Raw genomic sequence first — 17959 nt, 5'->3', positions numbered from 1 at the left:
CAAATACGTGGGTCGCCCTATCGAACATTTTCACCGATATTTTACAAGACCCAAGCCTCCGAACGACCTACCTAGTCATTGACGCGCTTGACGAGTGCATTACAACAGACCTGCCACAGCTTCTCGACTTCATTGCTCAGCAATCATCATCTGGATCTCGAGTCAAGTGGATAGTCTCAAGCCGTAATTGGCCGCAAATTGAGGAACGGTTGAAGAAAGCCGCAGATAAAGTGAAGGTCTCCCTGGAGCTAAATGCGGAATCCGTCGCAGCGGCTGTTAATGCGTTTATTCTGCAGAAGGTGGATTACCTAAAAGAGCTGAAGGAGTACGACCCAATTACGAAAAAGACCGTTCAGGACTACCTGTGCTCTAACGCGCAAGATACCTTCCTTTGGGTGGCGTTGGTCTGCCAAGCGCTTGAAAAAGTCCAGAAAGGGTTTGCCGTAGAAAAGCTACGCATGTTTCCATCTGGACTGGATGCTCTATATGCGCGGATGAGAGAGGATATGAGCCAGTTCGATGAATCCGATTACTGCAAGCACATTCTTGCTGTTGTCGCAATTGTTCGCCGGCCAATCAGCCTTCAAGAACTAGCCTCTCTCGCCGAGTTGCCCAATACCATTTGCAACAATCTTGAATCTCTAAAAGATATTATAGGGCTTTGCGGTTCATTTCTAACTTTACGAGAACAAACCATCTATTTTGTTCATCAATCAGCCAAGGACTTTCTATTGGGCAATGCTTCTGATAAAGCTGGTAACCAAGCTTCTCTGGAGACATTCAAGTGGATTTTTCCTTCTGGGAAAGAAGATGTGAATTATACCATCTTCTCCAGGTCACTTAAAGCCATGTCTACAGTATTACGACGCGACATGTACGGCTTAAGCGCACCGGGATTTCCGAGCGACAAGGTCCAAGTACCAGATCCGGACCCGCTAGCGACGGTGCGGTACTCGTGCGTCTACTGGGTTGATCACTTGTGTGACTCGGTTTCTGGCACGAACACAAAACGGCCATTGACCCCGGCACCGGCAGGGAATCTAGACGGCACGGTGCCGGCACGAGCACGCCGAGTCTGGGGCAAGCTGTCCGGAGTGGGCAACTGGGTGAAGTCCGGGAAGCCGTCGGTGGGCAACTTCGGGATGTTCTCGCGAAGAGGGGTCAAGTTGCCGCTGGTCGGGGGCCCACCCCATGGGTTTACCGGCAATCCCGAGACGCCTTCCTGGGCTTGGATCTCGCATGATCGTTTACAGGATAATGGGGTTGTTTATACATTCCTCAAGACGAAGTACCTTTACTGGCTGGAAGCTCTAAGTCTACTCCAAGTTATGCCTGCGGGCGTTGTTGCTATTAGAAAGCTCGAGGGCCTGCTAGTAAGTATAAGTCTGACTCTGCACTAGGGACTTGGTCTAACTAAAAATATAGGGAGGTAATGATCAGTCGCAGTTATCAAAGCTTGTTTGGGATGCTTACCGGTTTGCTCTGTCTTATAAGTCAATAATAGAGCAAGCTCCACTTCAAGCATACATATCAGCGCTTGTATTTGCTCCAAGCGGTAGCTTGATAAAGAGGAATTTCAGGGCAGAAGAACCTGAATGGATTCGAAGTAAGCCGGCTGTAGAATTGGATTGGAATGCATGCCTCCAAACCTTGGAAGGCCATAGCGGGGCCGTTCGCTCAGTGGCATTCTCGCCTGATGGCCAGCGGCTTGCGTCCGGTTCGAGGGACTATACGATCAAGATCTGGGATCCGGCGTCGGGGAGCTGCCTCCAGACCCTAAAAGGCCATAGCGGCGATGTTTACTCAGTGGCATTCTCGCCTGATGGCCAGCGGCTTGCGTCCGCGTCCGGTTCGGACGACCCGGACGACCACACGATCAAGATCTGGGATCCGGCGTCGGGGAGCTGCCTTCAGACCCTAGAAGGCCATAGCGACTTCGTTGCCTCAGTGGCATTCTCGCCTGATGGCCAGCGGCTTGCGTCCGCTTCGTGGGATCACACGATCAAGATCTGGGATCCGGCGTCGGGGAGCTGCCTCCAGACCCTAAAAGGCCATAGCAGTTACGTTGACTCAGTGGCATTCTCGCCTGATGGCCAGCGGCTTGCGTCCGGTTCGAAGGACTACACGATCAAGATCTGGGATCCAGCGTCGGGGAGCTGCCTCCAGACCCTAAAAGGCCATAGCGGCGATGTTTACTCAGTGGCATTCTCGCCTGATGGCCAGCGGCTTGCGTCCGCGTCCGGTTCGTGGGATAAAACGATCAAGATCTGGGATCCAGCGTCGGGGAGGTGCCTCCAGACCCTAAAAGGCGATAGCTTTTCCGTTCGCTCAGTGGCATTCTCGCCTGATGGCCAGCGGCTTGCGTCCGCTTCGTGGGATAACGCGATCAAAATCTGGGATCCAGCGTCGGGGAGCTGCCTCCAGACCCTAAAAGGCCATAGCGGCGATGTTTACTCAGTGGCATTCTCGCCTGATGGCCAGCGGCTTGCGTCCGGTTCGGACGACCACACGATCAAGATCTGGGATCCAGCGTCGGGGAGCTGCCTCCAGACCCTAAAAGGCCATAGCGGCGATGTTTACTCAGTGGCATTCTCGCCTGATGGCCAGCGGCTTGCGTCCGCGTCCGGTTCGTGGGATAAAACGATCAAGATCTGGGATCCGGCGTCGGGGAGCTGCCTCCAGACCCTAAAAGGCCATCGCGGCTTCGTTTCCTCAGTGGCATTCTCGCCTGATGGCCAGCGGCTTGCGTCCAGTTCGGGGGACTACACGATCAAGATCTGGGATCCAGCGTCGGGGAGGCATGACCAGCAGCTTTTGGGCGGTTCGGACGACCACACGATCAAGATCTGGGATCCAGCGTCGGGGAGGTGCCTCCAGACCCTAAAAGGCCATAGCAGTTCCGTTCGCTCAGTGGCATTCTCGCCTGATGGCCAGCGGCTTGCGTCCGCGTCCGGTTCGGACGACCCGGACGACCACACGATCAAGATCTGGGATCCGGCGTCGGGGAGCTGCCTCCAGACCCTAAAAGGCCATAGCAGTTCCGTTCGCTCAGTGGCATTCTCGCCTGATGGCCAGCGGCTTGCGTCCGGTTCGGACGATCACACGATCAAGATCTGGGATCCGGCGTCGGGGAGCTGCCTCCAGACCCTAAAAGGCCATAGCAGTTACGTTGACTCAGTGGCATTCTCGCCTGATGGCCAGCGGCTTGCGTCCGGTTCGGACGACCACACGATCAAGATCTGGGATCCGGCGTCGGGGAGCTGCCTCCAGACCCTTAATACTAGTACTAGCATGACCCATATATCGTTTGATGATACTAATCCCTACCTACGTACCAACGTTGGACGTATTAAAATAGTTATAGAAACTACCGAAAGCCAAGTTGTACTAGATAATCCAGAGAGCCATGGCTATGGCTTGGAACAGGATAGTTCTTGGATTACTTGCAACGGCCAAAACGTACTCTGGCTGCCACCAAATTACCGACCGTCTAGTTGTGACCTCCAGGAACGGATGATATCCATCGGCAGCGTATCGGGACTGGTTTGGTTTATTGGCTTCTCGCAAGACATATAATGTATTCCATATCTTTCTCAATTCCTTTCTCTCTATTTTATCTTTCTAGCGTGCCACCAGAAGGGTCTGGGAGGATAGGCAAATTTATAGGAATTTTGTAAATTCTGGTAACCTTCTACCATTGTCAAGATGACGTATTCCATTACGAAGAAGCAAGACTATTCCATCCCTTGACTCTCCTTTTGCAGGTGCCTGTGCGGTCCAGATGCCACGGGATTAACCCGTGACTGCCCAGTCATGGCCAAGGTTGGTACAATGGTAGAAGCCTCGATTCTCCTCGATCGGATAAGTGGTCTCTTCCTTGGTGGTGCTTGGGTGAGCCAACACACTTGCAGTAGCTTCGTCACAGCTACATGGTCTTGGTTTGGATGCAGGGAATCGCGGCTTAACCTGTGGCTTTATACCACTGACTAGGTGTTGAAGGTACTCAAGACTTTCCTTCATACTAGTAATTTCGCTTGTATGAGCGATGAAATGATACTCCTCTTTCTGGATCAACCATGCTGGATGATGAGAAGAAGCTCACAGTTTTGTGAATGGTTATCACTCCATTGCGGCATTTCCAACTCAGAATTCCACCTGCGGCTTTGAACTTGGTTGTGATAACCCAGAATAGGGCAACGAGTTCTACAACTTTACGCCCCTGCCGCTGAAGGATGAAGACGAAGATTTGAAAAGTCTAATACTAAGATAGAGGAGCTCCAACCCATTGGCAGGTAGCTCCGTCCTCGCAAGGTCCCTGGTCAAAGTACAATCAATGGAAAATGTCACGAGGCGCAGGCAAGCACTAAGATAGGACTTTGATTGTTGTGCGAGGAACAGGAAGAGAATACTGTGCACGCAGAACAGGCAATGCCTGTAACACCCTGTCCAGCTTATCCAACAAGCTCCTACAGCCCTAGTATTACAGCTAGAATCCGAAAGTGCATGCGGCCTAGCAGAGGCTGTACTAAGAAGATCTGATGTTGAGAATCCAAGAGAACGCTATACCCCGCGTTGATGATTGCTCTCATCTCCAAGCAACCACGTGCATGTTGCCTACTAAGAGCTTGGGCAACACCAGCGTCACAGCGCTAGCGGATCGCTTTCCCCCCAGGCTATGTTCCAAAAGGATACAAGTGAACAAAGCTGTCAGTTCTGGTCACCAAGCAATATCATATAGTTGTGAGGCATGCTATTCCGTCACAACGAGGGTGTGACGCGCCGTTACTAGCACAGAAGTATAGATGTCCGCGGTCGGATTCCCCATCTTCATTCATGTTATCATAACTTCACCAGGCCGGGTCGCAAGTTTTTTAACAGAACAATCCTTACTTTTGACTGATCGTATCTCTTTACCCCTATCTAATCATTCTCTATTCCCCAGAGCAATAGTGCGGGTGAAGAATCTCAGCGATGTGGCGGAAGGGAAAAAACGCCCGAATAGTGACACCAGATGATTAGCCCGCCGTTTGCATTCGAGCAAACCTCTCCCAAACCTCTGTCATCGCGTCTTTTTCTTGGATGAATGAAGCACAGAAAAGGGTAAATTCAAGATGTCCACGTTCTCATCTCATCCTCCTGATCTTCCAACACAAAATGCAGTCACATCTTTTTAAGGGCCCTTTTTTGAACATTCAACCTCTTTCACCTTCAAATAACTTTGACTCGAACACGAGAAAGTGAAGGCTTTCATCAACGTCGCACCGCGCCCTTTCTTATTTTTATTCGAAAGCATCGCTTCTAGGCATTTACTTTGCAGACAATTACACCTTCAGATCTCACGCAGTCCACGTCTTCTCGCCCACATACGGCAACGGGAACCGACGGCTGACACCTTCGGAAAAAAAAGAGTCAATCAGAATATCCTCAAAATGGACTCACCTCCTACCAAGGAGGCCTCCTCCATTGATACCATTACCAACAGCCCGACGCCATCGACCACGGCAACCAACCTTCACTCAACCACGTCAAAGCCAGATCCCAAACGCACCTTGTCCGACACAGAACCGACCACCTGCCCATCATTACCATCATCATCTCCCCTCGTCACACCAACCACAGATACAGATAGCACAGCACCCAGCACCGCCTCAGCAACCACCCCACCGAGCACCCTAGAGGCCACGTCCAGCCCTACCGCTCACTTGTCTTCCATGATCGAGTCGAAACAGCCCACCACATCCGCCATTCCTGCCGACTCACTTTCCACAGACACCCAAAGCACCACAATCTCCAAGCCAAAGATCATCATCCTCCACCACGACACCATTCTTGACGGCCGCCACATCATCACTCGCACAATCCAGAACTGTTTCGCCGCCATTCTCGGCCCAAACGTCCCGCAACCAAGTGAAGCCGCGATTCTTAACGCTTTTGCTCATAATGTTACGCTTGGCGAAGCTCTTGGTCAGCTTGGTGCTTTTAAGACTTCCGGCGGCAAGCCGGCTGCTTCCTCTTCTGCTGGAGGAGGAGGTGGTGCTGCTGCTACTACTGCTGCTGTTGCTGCAGCGAACTCTGACGCTACTACCAAATCAGATGCCAAAGGCAAAGGCAAAGCTAAAGCCATAGACCAAGACCCGAGCACACCCACACAGACACAGGAGGAACAACAGTACGACTACCAACACACAATCGCCCTCTGGACCCAAGCCTACCTCCACTACACCCACGAATTCCTCTCCGAGTTCGACATCTACTCCGATCTCGAGCCCTTCGCCAAGCAGATGAGGCAGCAGGGCGTTACCGTGGTTATTCTCATTGCCGGGGATGGCTTCGAACCTTCTTCACCCGAGCAGACCTCAAGCAAAGACGGAGACAAAGATGGGAAGAAGAAGACGCCAGCGAAGGCAGTAAAGGGAGTAAAGATAATCCAAGAGCTGATGAAACGCATGGGCGTCACTGCCGCTGGTAAGGGAGCGAGGGGGTATCAGGGTTTGGGTAGAGGTACCTCTAGACAGGCAGATGGAGGCGGAGGCGCGGGGACAGTGGTGATGGATGGTATCTACGCTTGTGGTATTGAGGGGGAGAGGGTTGCGAGGGTTTGGAGGGCGGAGATTTTGCCTTTAGTAGTTCCTTCTGATGCCGTTCCGAAGGGAGCTGTTAACAGTGACGGCAAACTCAGCAAGAAAGTCAAGGCCGACACGGGTACAGCGACGACCGATCCCCCAGTAATGCAAAAAGATGAGGTCCTGTTCGCGTGCTGCTCCAAGCAGTACCTTAGCCTGGCAAGGGCCATCGGAGCAACAGCCTGTTGGGTGGCCAGGTATGAGAACAAGGCGGCGGCCGAACAGCAGGCGGATATTGTTGTGGACGACCTGGAGAAGCTGGGTCAAGTTATCGTTGGCGAGTCGAACGGGAAGGGAGAGGAGGCTGTGGTGGATGCCAGACACAGCGGCGAGAAAAGCAAAATCAGTACCGCCGAGACGAAGGGACAGACGCCGAAGAACGGAAAAGCAACGCTCGAAACGGAGGATATCGAGATGCCGGACGCTGACCACAACGATGAAGCTGTATTGGCTCAAGGAACCAAAGGCAGAAATGACGATGGAGGTGAGCAAAAGAGCGAACGCAAACTGGCTTCGCCTAAGGCAATGAAAGCCATCAAGACCGAGCCTACCGAAGACGCTGCCGTGGCTATCATCGCCAACCAAAAGGGTCCTACCGGCAAGAAGAGAGCGAGGGATGATTTGGACGAGTGGCTGCCGGTAAAAATGGGAGGGGAAGAGGTTCCGTGTGTGGATCTGACGGAGGAACCTTGAGGGTTGACTTAAGGTTGAGTCATTCAAGAACCGTGAATGACATGAGAGGGACGCCTATGGAGATGATGGGATGCAGACGCTAGAGAAACAAATTATAGCTGCCCAATGTCCTCGAAAGGGCCCTTCCAGAAGCGTGGGCTCAGTTCTAGCAAAGACAGAGCAAGAAAAGCAAAAGGGGCAAACAATCCAAGAAGCTCTCGGACTTACATGGCAGTGATGAACTGGTAGACGGCAGGTAACAAGTTATATGATAGGGACATTGGTGAGGTGGGAAAGAGATGCGAAGTTGCCGTACGTCATTCCGTCTCCATCCACGAAAAGGGGGCAGCCATTATCGAAAAAGGGAGTAAACCTGCTCAACTTAAACAACCTCAAGCCGACGACCATGTGCAAGAGTGGGCAGTGAAGGACAATAGATAGATGAGAACCAACAGAAACCAAAAACTTGCCATTACTATGCTACCCATGATGCAATTATTTCTTCGCCTTCGCCTTCCTCTTGACCGAGTTGATCAGACCATCGATATCCGCATCGTCAGTCTTGACCTTCTTAGCGCTCTTCTCACTCTTCTCGCTCTTCTCCGTGACACTAGGACCATTCTTGCGTTTCTTCCTTCCCTCTTCAAGCAGCTTCTTCATACCCTGAGTAGCCTTGAACTTGGGGTTAGAAGGATCGATAGCGAACTCGTGGCTCTCGAAGACGGCCTTGAAACGGGGATCTTCGACGTCCATGGCGAACTCCTCCTGGAGACCATCGTTGCCCTCAACACCCTTCTTGCCCTTCTTGCCCTTCTTCTTGCCCTTGACCTTCTCGACCTTGGCAATCTGCTTCATGTCGAAGTGATCGAGACGGCCACCATCACCGTTCTCATCAGCCATGAGCAGCTCCAGCTGTGCCTTTTCGGCGGCGTTGGCAGCCTCCTCAGCTTCCCTCTCGGCCTTCTTCTTGAGCCTCTCCTCCTTGCGGATCGCCGTCTTGGAAGGCGCCACAGGCTCCGCGGTGAAGAAGGGATCGTTGAAACCGAGATCTTCGCCTTCGCCTTCGCCTTGCTCTTCCTCCTGCTGAGGAGCGGCATTAGGATCGCGTCCTTCCCTCCTAGCAAGCATCTCCTGCCTCTTCCTCTCCTTCCTCTCGCGCTCCTTGCGCTTGTACTTTTCGATCGTTGTCTCCTCTCTCTCCTCATCTCCCTTCTTCTTGTCGTTGGCGGAAAGCGCTGGCGTGAATGTGATTTGCATCTCGCCCACCGGAGCATCCTTCTTCGACTTTACTACGGGCTCGTCAGCAAGGCCGAGAGCTGCGCGCATCTTGCGCCTGGCAAGCTCCTTCTTTGACAAAGTCTTCTCCTCTTCTGCTTCTTCGGCGGCGGCGGCCTCCTCGGCCTTGAATTCCTCCTCCTCCTCGTTGTCTGAGCTGTCGCTCGCAAGGTAAGCGCGCAGGTCGTTCTCGGCAATGTCGTTGCGGCTACCGGTGAACGCCTTGTTGAGAGCTTCTTTCCTCGCGTAATCTTCAGGGTTCATATCCCAGGTAAGCTTGACCTTGGAATGCTGAAGAGCATCGGTCACGAACTCCACCGGCTTGTACCCTGCGGGGACGCTGTCGCACTCGTCTCTGGGCTCGTCGTCGAAGGTGACATCGTCGGGGATAAATCGCAGGTCGAGGAAGTTGGAAGAGGAGAGGTATTCGTTGCCGTCTGTCGCCTCGTAGATCTTGTGTGCTGTGTTCTTGTCGGAGCAAACCATTACGGCGTAGTAGTAACGTAACCTGTCGAGCTGGTAAGTGCGGAGGGCGTCACTGTCGAAGTCCTGGTCGTTTCCTTCCTCGAGAAGCTCCTTCTTGATGGCCTCGTCTGAGTCTGAGTCCTCGGAGTCGCTGTCGGAATCGGAGTCTGAGTCGTTCTTCTTCTTGAAGATCTCCTGGGGAGGACCTTCCAGCTCTTCTCTTTGCATCCTCTGCTTGCCGAACTCGCTGGGGTAGACGGAAACCTTCTCGATGCGACCGCCTGGGGGCACAAAGCTCGAGAAGAGGGCGAATAGGTCGATCGACTTGATATGGTCCCAATCAATGTTGACGATGGCAACTCTGTTTGTAATTTCACCTTCCTCCACAGCCTCCTTATCCTTGCGCAAGTGGATACCGGGTCGTGTTTCCGCATCGGCCTCGTCCTCGGCCTCTAGCTGTTCGTCTTCGGAATCTGAGTCGTCGGAGTCGGAGTCGTCATCGGATGAAGAGAAACCGCCGCCACGGGCAGGGTCGTATGAATTGGCAGCCTCGAGTTCGCGCTGGACAATGTCGTCGTCCTCGACCTCAAAGTCGCTCTCGTCTTCCGCGTCGGCCTTCTTGTCCTTCTTTTCCTTCTTGGGCTTCTCCTTGTCCTCGTTGTCTGTGTCGTCCTCGCTCTCGTCTTCGTACAGCCGCTCCAGAGCCTTCTTCTTGGTGTCGGTCTTTAGCTTGCGGCCGTACCTGTCGACCTTTGCGACGGCGGTGAACTCTGCATCTTTGAGGACCTTGGAGAAACGCTTGTCGAGCTTGGTCTTCAGGTTCTTTTTCGAGGGCAGCTGGAATCGCGGGTCTGTCTCGAAACTGGCAAAACGAGCGTCGGTGATAGCAGGGGCGCTATCGCGCTTCCTGGGCTTGTTGTCTTTGGGCATGGTGGATGTGGAGTTGATGTTTGATGCGATCCAAAATGGAGGATCCGACGGCAGCAAGGAAACTCCAAATTCGACATGTGCACAGCACGCAAAAGGTCCGAGAAATTTTTAGTGGAGCATTTTTCATTCTGCCAAAGGCGGTCTGCAAGCAGATGTCAATGTTCCCCACCGTAAACGCCAAGTCCTGAGCTAAAGCAGATCGATCCACTTCCCCGCATTGGTGGCATGCAGCTAAAGGCCCGCTAAAACTCCGCTAAAGTCCACTGACGCCGACTACGTCGGAATGTTCAACCTCGAAACTCCAAAACGCCATCATCCAGAAATCGACAATGTCCTCGTCCATCCACTTCCATCCAAGTCCTCAAATCCGGGTATCAATCCAACGTATAATCCTGTCATGTTCCGGCCGTCCTTCAACTTATGACCAGAGAGCTCTCATTCGACGTCACCTGCGATTGGCCATCCAGTCCCGTCCGCTGTCGCCGGTCTTCGAATCTGGATCTCCACTCGTTAGGACAATCGATATCGCATGAAATGACGGTGTTCTCGGATTGAGCACCTACCGAACAAGTTACGCAATTTTCAGTTCTTTAGCTGTTCCAGTGCCACATCATTGCGCCCAACGTAAGGACCCCAACAAGCATCAAGAGCGCCACGAGCATCGCGCCAGCCTTGTTCTCTGCCTTGACGTCCTCGTCTTGGTCTGAGGGAATGAGTCGTGAGTAGCTGTCCAGATTCATGGTTGATATATATCGTGGATCAGGCCAACAGTGCCGCGTTATAAGATGGATTGTTAACGATGTGTCTGGGACGTGCGATTCGGAGATATGAAACCAAGTGGTTAATGAGGGTTGGATGGCGAGTCTCAAAGATGAAGAGCGTCCCACGAGACTTATAATTGTTCTTCTGGTTCCGATCTGAGGAAGAATGCGCCGCTATTCGTTACTTCACCCACCATTCCACAACTTCCGGACCGAGTCAGCTGCTCTTTGTTTGCGCTGAACCAGGAAAGAGATCCTTGGGTGGTCAGGCGGGGTTACCCAGGCGAGAGTCAACAACAAGGCGTAAGGCGTCGAATGGCGTGCAAGGGCTCCCGACAGCTTGGGCAATGCCATCCCTGGGACTGAGCTCCGGACTGCCTCTCGGTGTCGCCTACTCCGCGTGCCTTGTCAACTCAACCCCGGAATGCCCTCAATCAGATGTCAATGATTTTCTTGGCATTTCACAAGTGAAGCGTCAACATCCCTGCATCACGCGAGACACCGAGCACGCCTCACTCCGTCAACAGAGTGGATCACGGAGTCCGGAGTTGGGTGTTTGTACTTACCCTGCCCGGCTGTTTGTGATGCGGCATTGACTCTTTAAGTCATCAACGACATCCGAGACCTGTGCCAATCACATTCCCGGCCGTGCCGATGCTGCTTGCCTCCCGGCCGACCTCCCGTGAGCGGCTATACCCGAGAGTCATTACGTACTCCCGGGAACTGGAGCCGGCAGAGGACGGTTGAATCTTGCGTTTACGCTGCAGGTACCATCTTCACTCACGTACCAACGAGAACTGTTTGCATTACGCCGCCGACACCTCAGAAGTCTGCAACCTACTTTTACCTGGTCCGAAAGATCTCTGATGGCTTTCTTGCAAACAACGGAGACCTCCGTTCTGTCTTTTTTTTTGTTCTCGATTTCTGCCGGCCTTTCGACGTTCTAGCTGGCTAATTCATCGTCATTGCTCGAAATAGCTGCTTTCTTACGGTAAATCCTGTAATTAAGGCACCTGGTTGATGACCCGGCCTACAAAAAACTGAAGAATGTGAGATATTCCGCCCAGGAAAGTTTCTTGGGCTAGACTACCCTCATCGAACCTCTCGGTCGCCAACCACAGATTGAACATTTATTTTCCGACTTTGAATCGTCTCTTGCCGTGTGCCCACATCAAAAGCTGAGTGGCGATGGACTCGAGGAAACTTTTCCAGATGGTACAACACAACATCCATTCCCCTCTTCCCTTCCTATGCCCACATCTCTTAAGCTTTGTCTTGTGTCATAAGGCCAATGAGTACCCCAAGTACAATGACACGATGGCCTGCACGCTCAGCCTGTCTGGCACGATGGCATTGGCCGGTATAGTGGCTTTAACCCTAATTCCGACCACTTCCCCATTTTTAATGGTATTGGTCGCCACTGGGTTCAAACTATGTCAGTCAATTCACTCTTTTGGAGCCACGTCCAGTCAGGCTGATAGCCATCAGGCAACATTTCCATCACAGCCCTTTAAGTCATTGGGGTTTTGGATGTTAACCGGTAGTGGCTTTACCTCTGCGCAAAACCCAGGGACGTACTCGTCTAGGCCAGAAGCGCCTTGCGCCTTCAAAAGGCGACAAGTAGTGGCAGGACGCAGGGATGCAAGGAGATGGAACGGTCGTGGAGGCGGTTTGATTTTTCTTGTTTCTTCTTGTTCCTGTCCAGCGTGGACACCTTGCTGAGCGGCCATTCAGGCCTCCCCGGAGACCCAAAATCCAACAGCACTCATGACGTTGATCGAAACAAAAAAGCCGTTTGCCTTTGCAAGCAACCGAATGTTTCTCCGTGAAGTCATCAGTCGAGCATCCCAACGGAAAAAAACAAGGTGATGCTTCTGCATCAGGCTCCTGTAGGGAAAGATGCGGAACATGGTCGAAGAAGTTGAAATACTATAAGATATCTTTTTGTTTCCAGTTTTCAAATCCTGAGTTTACAACAACATCATCATCGACATTCCTGTCCCATCTTGCTCTTCTACGATTACAGTACCCTGAACCACAGAACAGCCCTGTACCATGGTATTTTGTATTCTTCATCCTCTCTCCTGCTAGTGCCAAAGGTGAATCTACTCCCAAGGTTCCTTGGACCTCCCTTGCGCAGGTTGCTGGGATTGCGGTCATCGCTTCCCCTGCGATACTTACCGCACCTGCGATTGCTGGACTGGGCACAGTAGGATTTGGTGCTGCTGGTCCTGTCGCTGGTCGGTGATTCCACAATAGGTACCATGTGCAGAGGCATGGTGTGGTGTCATCACTACCACTGCCTTGGTCGAATGGAGCAAGTGCTGATCTTACCTCTACTCAGGAACTATTGCAACGATGGCCCAGTCCTCGATTGGAAGTGTTGTCGCCGGCAGTCCCTTTGCTATCGCTCAGGGTGCAGCAGTGGGCGGATATGGCGTTGGGGTCCTGAATGGAATTGCCCAAGGCGCTGGATTGGCTGTTACGGGACTCTCCACTCTGAACAGCTTGGTGTCAGATTGTGGAAAGGACAAGGACCAGGAGAAGAAGAGAAAGGACCAGGAGAAGAAGAGAAAGGACCAGGAGAAGAAGAGAAAGGACTAGACGAGTGTCATGCGGCTTTACGTGCGGGTTTGGTGATCAATATTTACCTTGATCTATATGGCACAGATCATAGAGCCGTTGCCGCAGTGTTCGGTCCCTACATTTGCTATCACTAACTTGTCGTTATCCTGTTTATTGCCTATTTCTCTTGGGGCGTATGCTTTTCCAGCAGATTTGGTGATGGACGTAACCAAACCAGCGTGCGGTTTCTCGTCGCTTAGATCTGATCGTGTTGTGTGATCTTCAGAAGTAGGTTAAATTCCTGGACTTCTACACGTGTGGGCTCTCGGTTTATCCGGCAACTTGCATCCGACTGTATCGGATCATGACCTTGCATTCATTGAATCGGGGCTCTTCTTCGTTTGCGCATTACAACCATGATGGAATGAGGCCTTCGAAAGGTTGAAGAGGTAAGTTGTATACCCAGGCCTGCAAACGACTAAACGCACCAGACAGTCTCCCAACATTTTGGCAGGTCTTTCGCGTTTCCGTTGATGAAGTCATCGACTCTGTCCAAGGATGACAGAATAATTCTTTGATCTTCCAGTAACCGATCTTGTTTGTGAAGGCCATGATCTGAATGTCTTGGATTGCGTTGAAAGCCTCTAGCTACATGTCATTTCTGTATAGGAAGACACCGACTGTGGCAGAGAAACTGGCTCTCTATAAAACCCACCCAGTGCTCGGGTTTTCAAGCTTTGAGAGGAGCACATATCAACACTTACTTCAACTTCACCAATTCATCCTGCCCTTTTGAAGCACGAAGAGCCTACAACACTGAACGCTGAAAGGATCTTTAACATGGTACACTGCGAACTCTTCACTCCCTTTCCTGCTTGTGCCAGAGCTGACAATGTCCAAAAGATTCCTTTGATTCCTGTCGTCGCCGGGCTAGCCGCTGTCGCTGTGCCTGCGATAGTTACCGCACCCATTCTTGCCGCACTGGGATTTGGTGCCGCTGGACCTGTCGCTGGTCAGTCTCTCGCCTCCATTCTCCATGTATGATGAGTATACTGTTCTAGGTTTTATTTCACACAATACCATGTCTCAATGTACACCTGCCGCGTTCACTCATGTCTTGTTCTTCGATGAACAAATGCTGATATGAACCAGGAACTGCCGCAGCCGCAGCTCATGCCGCACTTGGCAATGTTGTTGCTGGAAGTGCCTTTTCTATTGCTCAGAGTGCTGCGATGGGTGGATACGGTGCCGCAATTGTCAACGGAGCTGTCCAAGGAGCCGGATTGCTCGTTACTGGGATCTCCAGTGCCGAGTGCTTGATCTCGGGTTGCGGGGAGAACAAGAAATGAGGAGGAAAAAAGACATCATCAGATGAGTGTTGAGCATCTTAACATGCTGGTTCGGAAATAATTATATATAATTACCGCAGTCATTGTCTGTTCTGTCATCTTCATGAGTACATTCTAGGAATACCTCACATTTCACGGTAACTTGCGTCCAGCTCCATCCCGGATCATGACGTTGTGTCCTTCCCCGACGGCTTCGCTCGTTTGCGTGTCCACTTTTATGATGGAACGAGGCCTACAGAAGTCTTTTGGCGATTATATTAGCTCAACGTGAAGACACACTCCCACATCTCCACTCTAGTCATGGTCTAGTACTTCTCGATCCCTACCGTCTCCCTACCGTACTCCTTGATTATTTTTATACCCAGGTGAGCAAAGCATCAGAACGACTTTTCGGGTCGGCATGAATTTGTGAAAAAGCACATGGAATAAACCTATGACTGACCTTTTCCGCCAGGTAACCTTCAACAGTCCTCTTCAAGATGGGCTGCGTTCTATCCATCCTTGGATGGGCTGCCGCTGGCGTCAGGGCCGGTGAGTGCTACCACTTTGCAAGGTCGTGAACACCAAGTGTGTGCTAACGTTTCATGCCGTTGGCCATAGGATCATTCGCGGCCTGGATTCATTCTTTGATTGGGAATGTCATTGCGGGCAGCTGGTTCGCCATCCTCCAAAGTCTCGGAGCAACATGCGCTGGATTCTTCACGATTCTGACAAAAATGGCGGGGTGGGCATTTGGCTTGGGAATGGGAGCAGTGGTGATTGCTTCCGCCCTGTTTGGCTTCTTCAGGGGGTCCGGATAACCGCCACTGTGGTTATAACACTCATGACGGCGACACTTGGGGTCAGATAATGCTGCGACAATCTCAGTCTTAGACTCACTTTGTACCTGCTTTATCACGAAATTTGAACCTGGGCTGTGGCTTGCTACTCATGACATGAGCCTTCTAGCATTTGCCAGAAATCAACGACCGGAAACTTGAGTATCCGCTAGCTGAAGTTTTGACCACAGACATACAGTCCAATACTGGTTTGTTTGTTAGCTCGAGACCTCGGGTCAACTTCCCTAGGCGTTTTCATGCTGTGAATATGCTTTTTCCAAAATAAAATACACCGTATTGGATCTTGTTGATGCCTTTCGGATCCGTACCTAACCATTTATTTAGTCCTTATAAGGTTTGGGACAATTCGGAAGAGATCTCGTCCAGTGTACCAGGAGTAGGTACCAAGCTAACAAAAAAACCAGCACTAGATTGTATTTCATCCTTACCTTTGCACAAAAATCAACACAGTCTCGGCGGACAGCCGTTTATGTCTCCTTGCATAATGCATTCAACCACGGATGGCTCAATCGCTGATTCGTCGGCAAACTGAAAGAACCTTATCATTCACTCCTGCCGGCCTGCTAAATTTGGCTGTGGGCCTCACGCAGCTCTTGACCCCCGGCCCGGCGGCACCCCTCTTCGCGAGCTGAAGTCAAGAACGCAAACGGAAAAACAACAACCACAAACTTTACTGCTTCATCAATCGCCTCAGCCCAAAATCACTGGACTGGTTTTCCCGTTGAACTATCCCGATCTGCAAACACAAAATCCTCCACCATCAGCAGACAACCACCAAAGAGATGGCGTTCTGGGGCCACATCGCCGAATGGGGTGCAAACACCGTTGCCCCCGCCGTGGTTGGTCTAGCGATGAACGCCAAAGAACACGCTGAGCAGGTACGGTAATTTGACGCGACTTCTGGATATGGAAGGGAAATATCCTATCACAATCGCTGACCATAACTTCCAGGTCGGAGGCCAGGCTGCTGAATGGGCAGCTAAGGAAGTTGCTCCTCGTGCTGTCGGTCTTGCGATGGAGGCGCAGAAGCATGCTGAGCAGGTAAGTGCTATACTGTCAGGCTTGAAGGCCTCGCATATCCCTTGTTTAGGGTTCCTGTTAAGCGCCCTGACATATTTCTAATCTCGGATTAGGTGGCGGAATGGGGCTCCAAGGAAGTTGCTCCTCGTGCTGTCGGTCTTGCAATGGAGGCACAAAAGCATGCTGAGCAGGTGGCTCCCGCTGTTGTTGGCCTCGCTATGAACGCTAAACAGCATGCTGAAGAGGTGAGCCCTATTTTGTTCGTGTCGAACCTTGGCTTTTCTAGTCTAATTACTTGATCTGTCAGATATCGGGGCATGTCGCTGAATGGGGCGTTAATGAGGTTGCTCCTCGTGCTGTCGGTCTTGCAATGGAGGCACAGAAGCATGCTGAGCAGGTGGCTCCCGCTGTTGTTGGCCTCGCTATGAACGCTAAACAGCATGCTGAAGAGGTGAGCCCTATTTTGTTCGTGTCGAACCTTGGCTTTTCTAGTCTAATTACTTGATCTGTCAGATATCGGGGCATGTCGCTGAATGGGGCGCCAATGAGGTTGCTCCTCGTGCTGTCGGTCTTGCAATGGAGGCACAGAAGCATGCTGAGCAGGTGGCTCCTGCTGTTGTTGGCCTTGCCATGAACACCAAGGAGCATGCCGAGCAGGTAGGGTTCCTTTCCTTACGACGACATCAACATGGGACACTATCATGTCTCATTCCATTCAGCATCGTTTATTGACTGCTCCCAGATCTCCGGACACGTCGCCCACTGGGGTACCCACCATTTCGTTCCTGCTGCTGCTGGGTTAGCTCACAACGCTGCGGAAGTCGCAAAGAACGCGGAACGGCACTATGAACAGGTATGAGTGACCCCCAATGGTCGATACTTCGTCCCCGACAGAGAGACTGATACCCTGCGGTTTAGGCATCCCCAGCCGAACGAAAGGTGATACGAGGGCTAGTCTCCGTCGGCTTGACTTTGGTCGCTGAAGGCTTTGGCATATCACTTCCCAAGTTACTCATCGGTCCCATTCTCGGTGCTACTGGTTTCGGCACCGGTAAATCTGTGGATGGTCGGGGGATTGAGCTGGGCGCCGGCCAGGCACCCCGGCTCTCGCGGAGTTCGAGATCAGGACGTCCAATCGTGAAATCTTTGGGGCCTGACACTATGGCAACCAAGAAAGAAACGGAAAACGGTGCGTTAGGTGTCTTGGTTACAATTGCACAGAGCGCAATTGTTATTGAAAGCATTGTCGGGTTAATGGCGTGGCTGTTGTGAGTGTACTAGAAGAGGAGTGGTGTGAAGGTTGACAGGTACGATTGCCGTCTTGGCCCTGCCTATCTTCATCACTTCAAGAGGCAGTCGTTAGTTCCTTCCATGGTGATTTCCTGTTCTATCTTCCTCATTTTCCCCTCACCGGTTCTCAGACATCGTCCGAAGGATTATCACTAATCCCTTGTTGGCCC

At 51.8% G+C, this 17959-nt stretch overlaps 6 protein-coding genes across 6 annotated transcripts; 5 read left to right on the top strand and 1 right to left on the bottom strand.

Annotated features, from left to right (window-relative positions):
• The first annotated feature begins 5222 nt into the window (after positions 1 to 5222).
• B0H65DRAFT_304093 (uncharacterized protein) lies at positions 5223 to 7553 on the top strand. The gene has a single exon (XM_062823189.1). It carries the CDS (start codon positions 5430 to 5432, stop codon positions 7314 to 7316), a length of 1887 nt encoding a protein of 628 aa, XP_062678942.1. The 5' UTR covers positions 5223 to 5429; the 3' UTR covers positions 7317 to 7553.
• On the bottom strand, positions 7554 to 10058 carry B0H65DRAFT_304092 (uncharacterized protein). The gene has a single exon (XM_062823188.1). The coding sequence runs from the start codon at positions 9963 to 9965 to the stop codon at positions 7791 to 7793; it is 2175 nt and encodes a 724-aa protein (XP_062678941.1). The 5' UTR covers positions 9966 to 10058; the 3' UTR covers positions 7554 to 7790.
• A 1560-nt stretch (positions 10059 to 11618) lies between these two features.
• B0H65DRAFT_304083 (uncharacterized protein) lies at positions 11619 to 12644 on the top strand. The gene has a single exon (XM_062823187.1). The coding sequence runs from the start codon at positions 11915 to 11917 to the stop codon at positions 12446 to 12448; it is 534 nt and encodes a 177-aa protein (XP_062678940.1). The 5' UTR covers positions 11619 to 11914; the 3' UTR covers positions 12449 to 12644.
• On the top strand, positions 12626 to 13330 carry B0H65DRAFT_552301 (uncharacterized protein; the record flags this gene model as incomplete). The annotated part of the gene is made up of 3 exons (XM_062829877.1): positions 12626 to 12637; positions 12753 to 12966; positions 13071 to 13330. 3 exons carry the CDS (start codon positions 12626 to 12628, stop codon positions 13328 to 13330), a joined length of 486 nt encoding a protein of 161 aa, XP_062678939.1.
• Positions 13331 to 14131: 801 nt separating this feature from the next.
• Positions 14132 to 14640, top strand: B0H65DRAFT_511759 (uncharacterized protein; the record flags this gene model as incomplete). The annotated part of the gene is made up of 2 exons (XM_062828519.1): positions 14132 to 14303; positions 14444 to 14640. 2 exons carry the CDS (start codon positions 14132 to 14134, stop codon positions 14638 to 14640), a joined length of 369 nt encoding a protein of 122 aa, XP_062678938.1.
• A 1503-nt stretch (positions 14641 to 16143) lies between these two features.
• Positions 16144 to 17895, top strand: B0H65DRAFT_304054 (uncharacterized protein). The gene is made up of 7 exons (XM_062823186.1): positions 16144 to 16357; positions 16431 to 16520; positions 16613 to 16744; positions 16807 to 16842; positions 17049 to 17156; positions 17242 to 17352; positions 17418 to 17895. Exons 1-7 carry the CDS (start codon positions 16262 to 16264, stop codon positions 17769 to 17771), a joined length of 927 nt encoding a protein of 308 aa, XP_062678937.1. The 5' UTR covers positions 16144 to 16261; the 3' UTR covers positions 17772 to 17895.
• The last annotated feature ends 64 nt before the right edge of the window (positions 17896 to 17959 follow it).

The sequence above is a fragment of the Neurospora tetraspora genome, assembly GCF_033439725.1.
Source record: "Neurospora tetraspora strain CBS 560.94 chromosome Unknown B0H65scaffold_7, whole genome shotgun sequence".
NCBI lineage: Eukaryota > Fungi > Ascomycota > Sordariomycetes > Sordariales > Sordariaceae > Neurospora > Neurospora tetraspora.
The sequence above is the reverse complement of the archived record's forward strand: the minus strand, read 5'-3'. Positions and strand labels throughout refer to the sequence as shown.

Coding starts and splice junctions, on each gene's coding strand:
- B0H65DRAFT_304083 (XM_062823187.1), top strand. CDS start 11,915: ATGGACTCGAGGAAACTTTTCCAGATGGTACAACACAACATCCATTCC.
- B0H65DRAFT_304054 (XM_062823186.1), top strand. CDS start 16,262: ATGGCGTTCTGGGGCCACATCGCCGAATGGGGTGCAAACACCGTTGCC. Junction 16,358..16,430: donor CCAAAGAACACGCTGAGCAG/GTACGGTAATTT, acceptor CATAACTTCCAG/GTCGGAGGCCAGGCTGCTGA. Junction 17,353..17,417: donor CGGAACGGCACTATGAACAG/GTATGAGTGACC, acceptor CCTGCGGTTTAG/GCATCCCCAGCCGAACGAAA.
- B0H65DRAFT_304093 (XM_062823189.1), top strand. CDS start 5,430: ATGGACTCACCTCCTACCAAGGAGGCCTCCTCCATTGATACCATTACC.
- B0H65DRAFT_304092 (XM_062823188.1), bottom strand. CDS start 9,965: ATGCCCAAAGACAACAAGCCCAGGAAGCGCGATAGCGCCCCTGCTATC.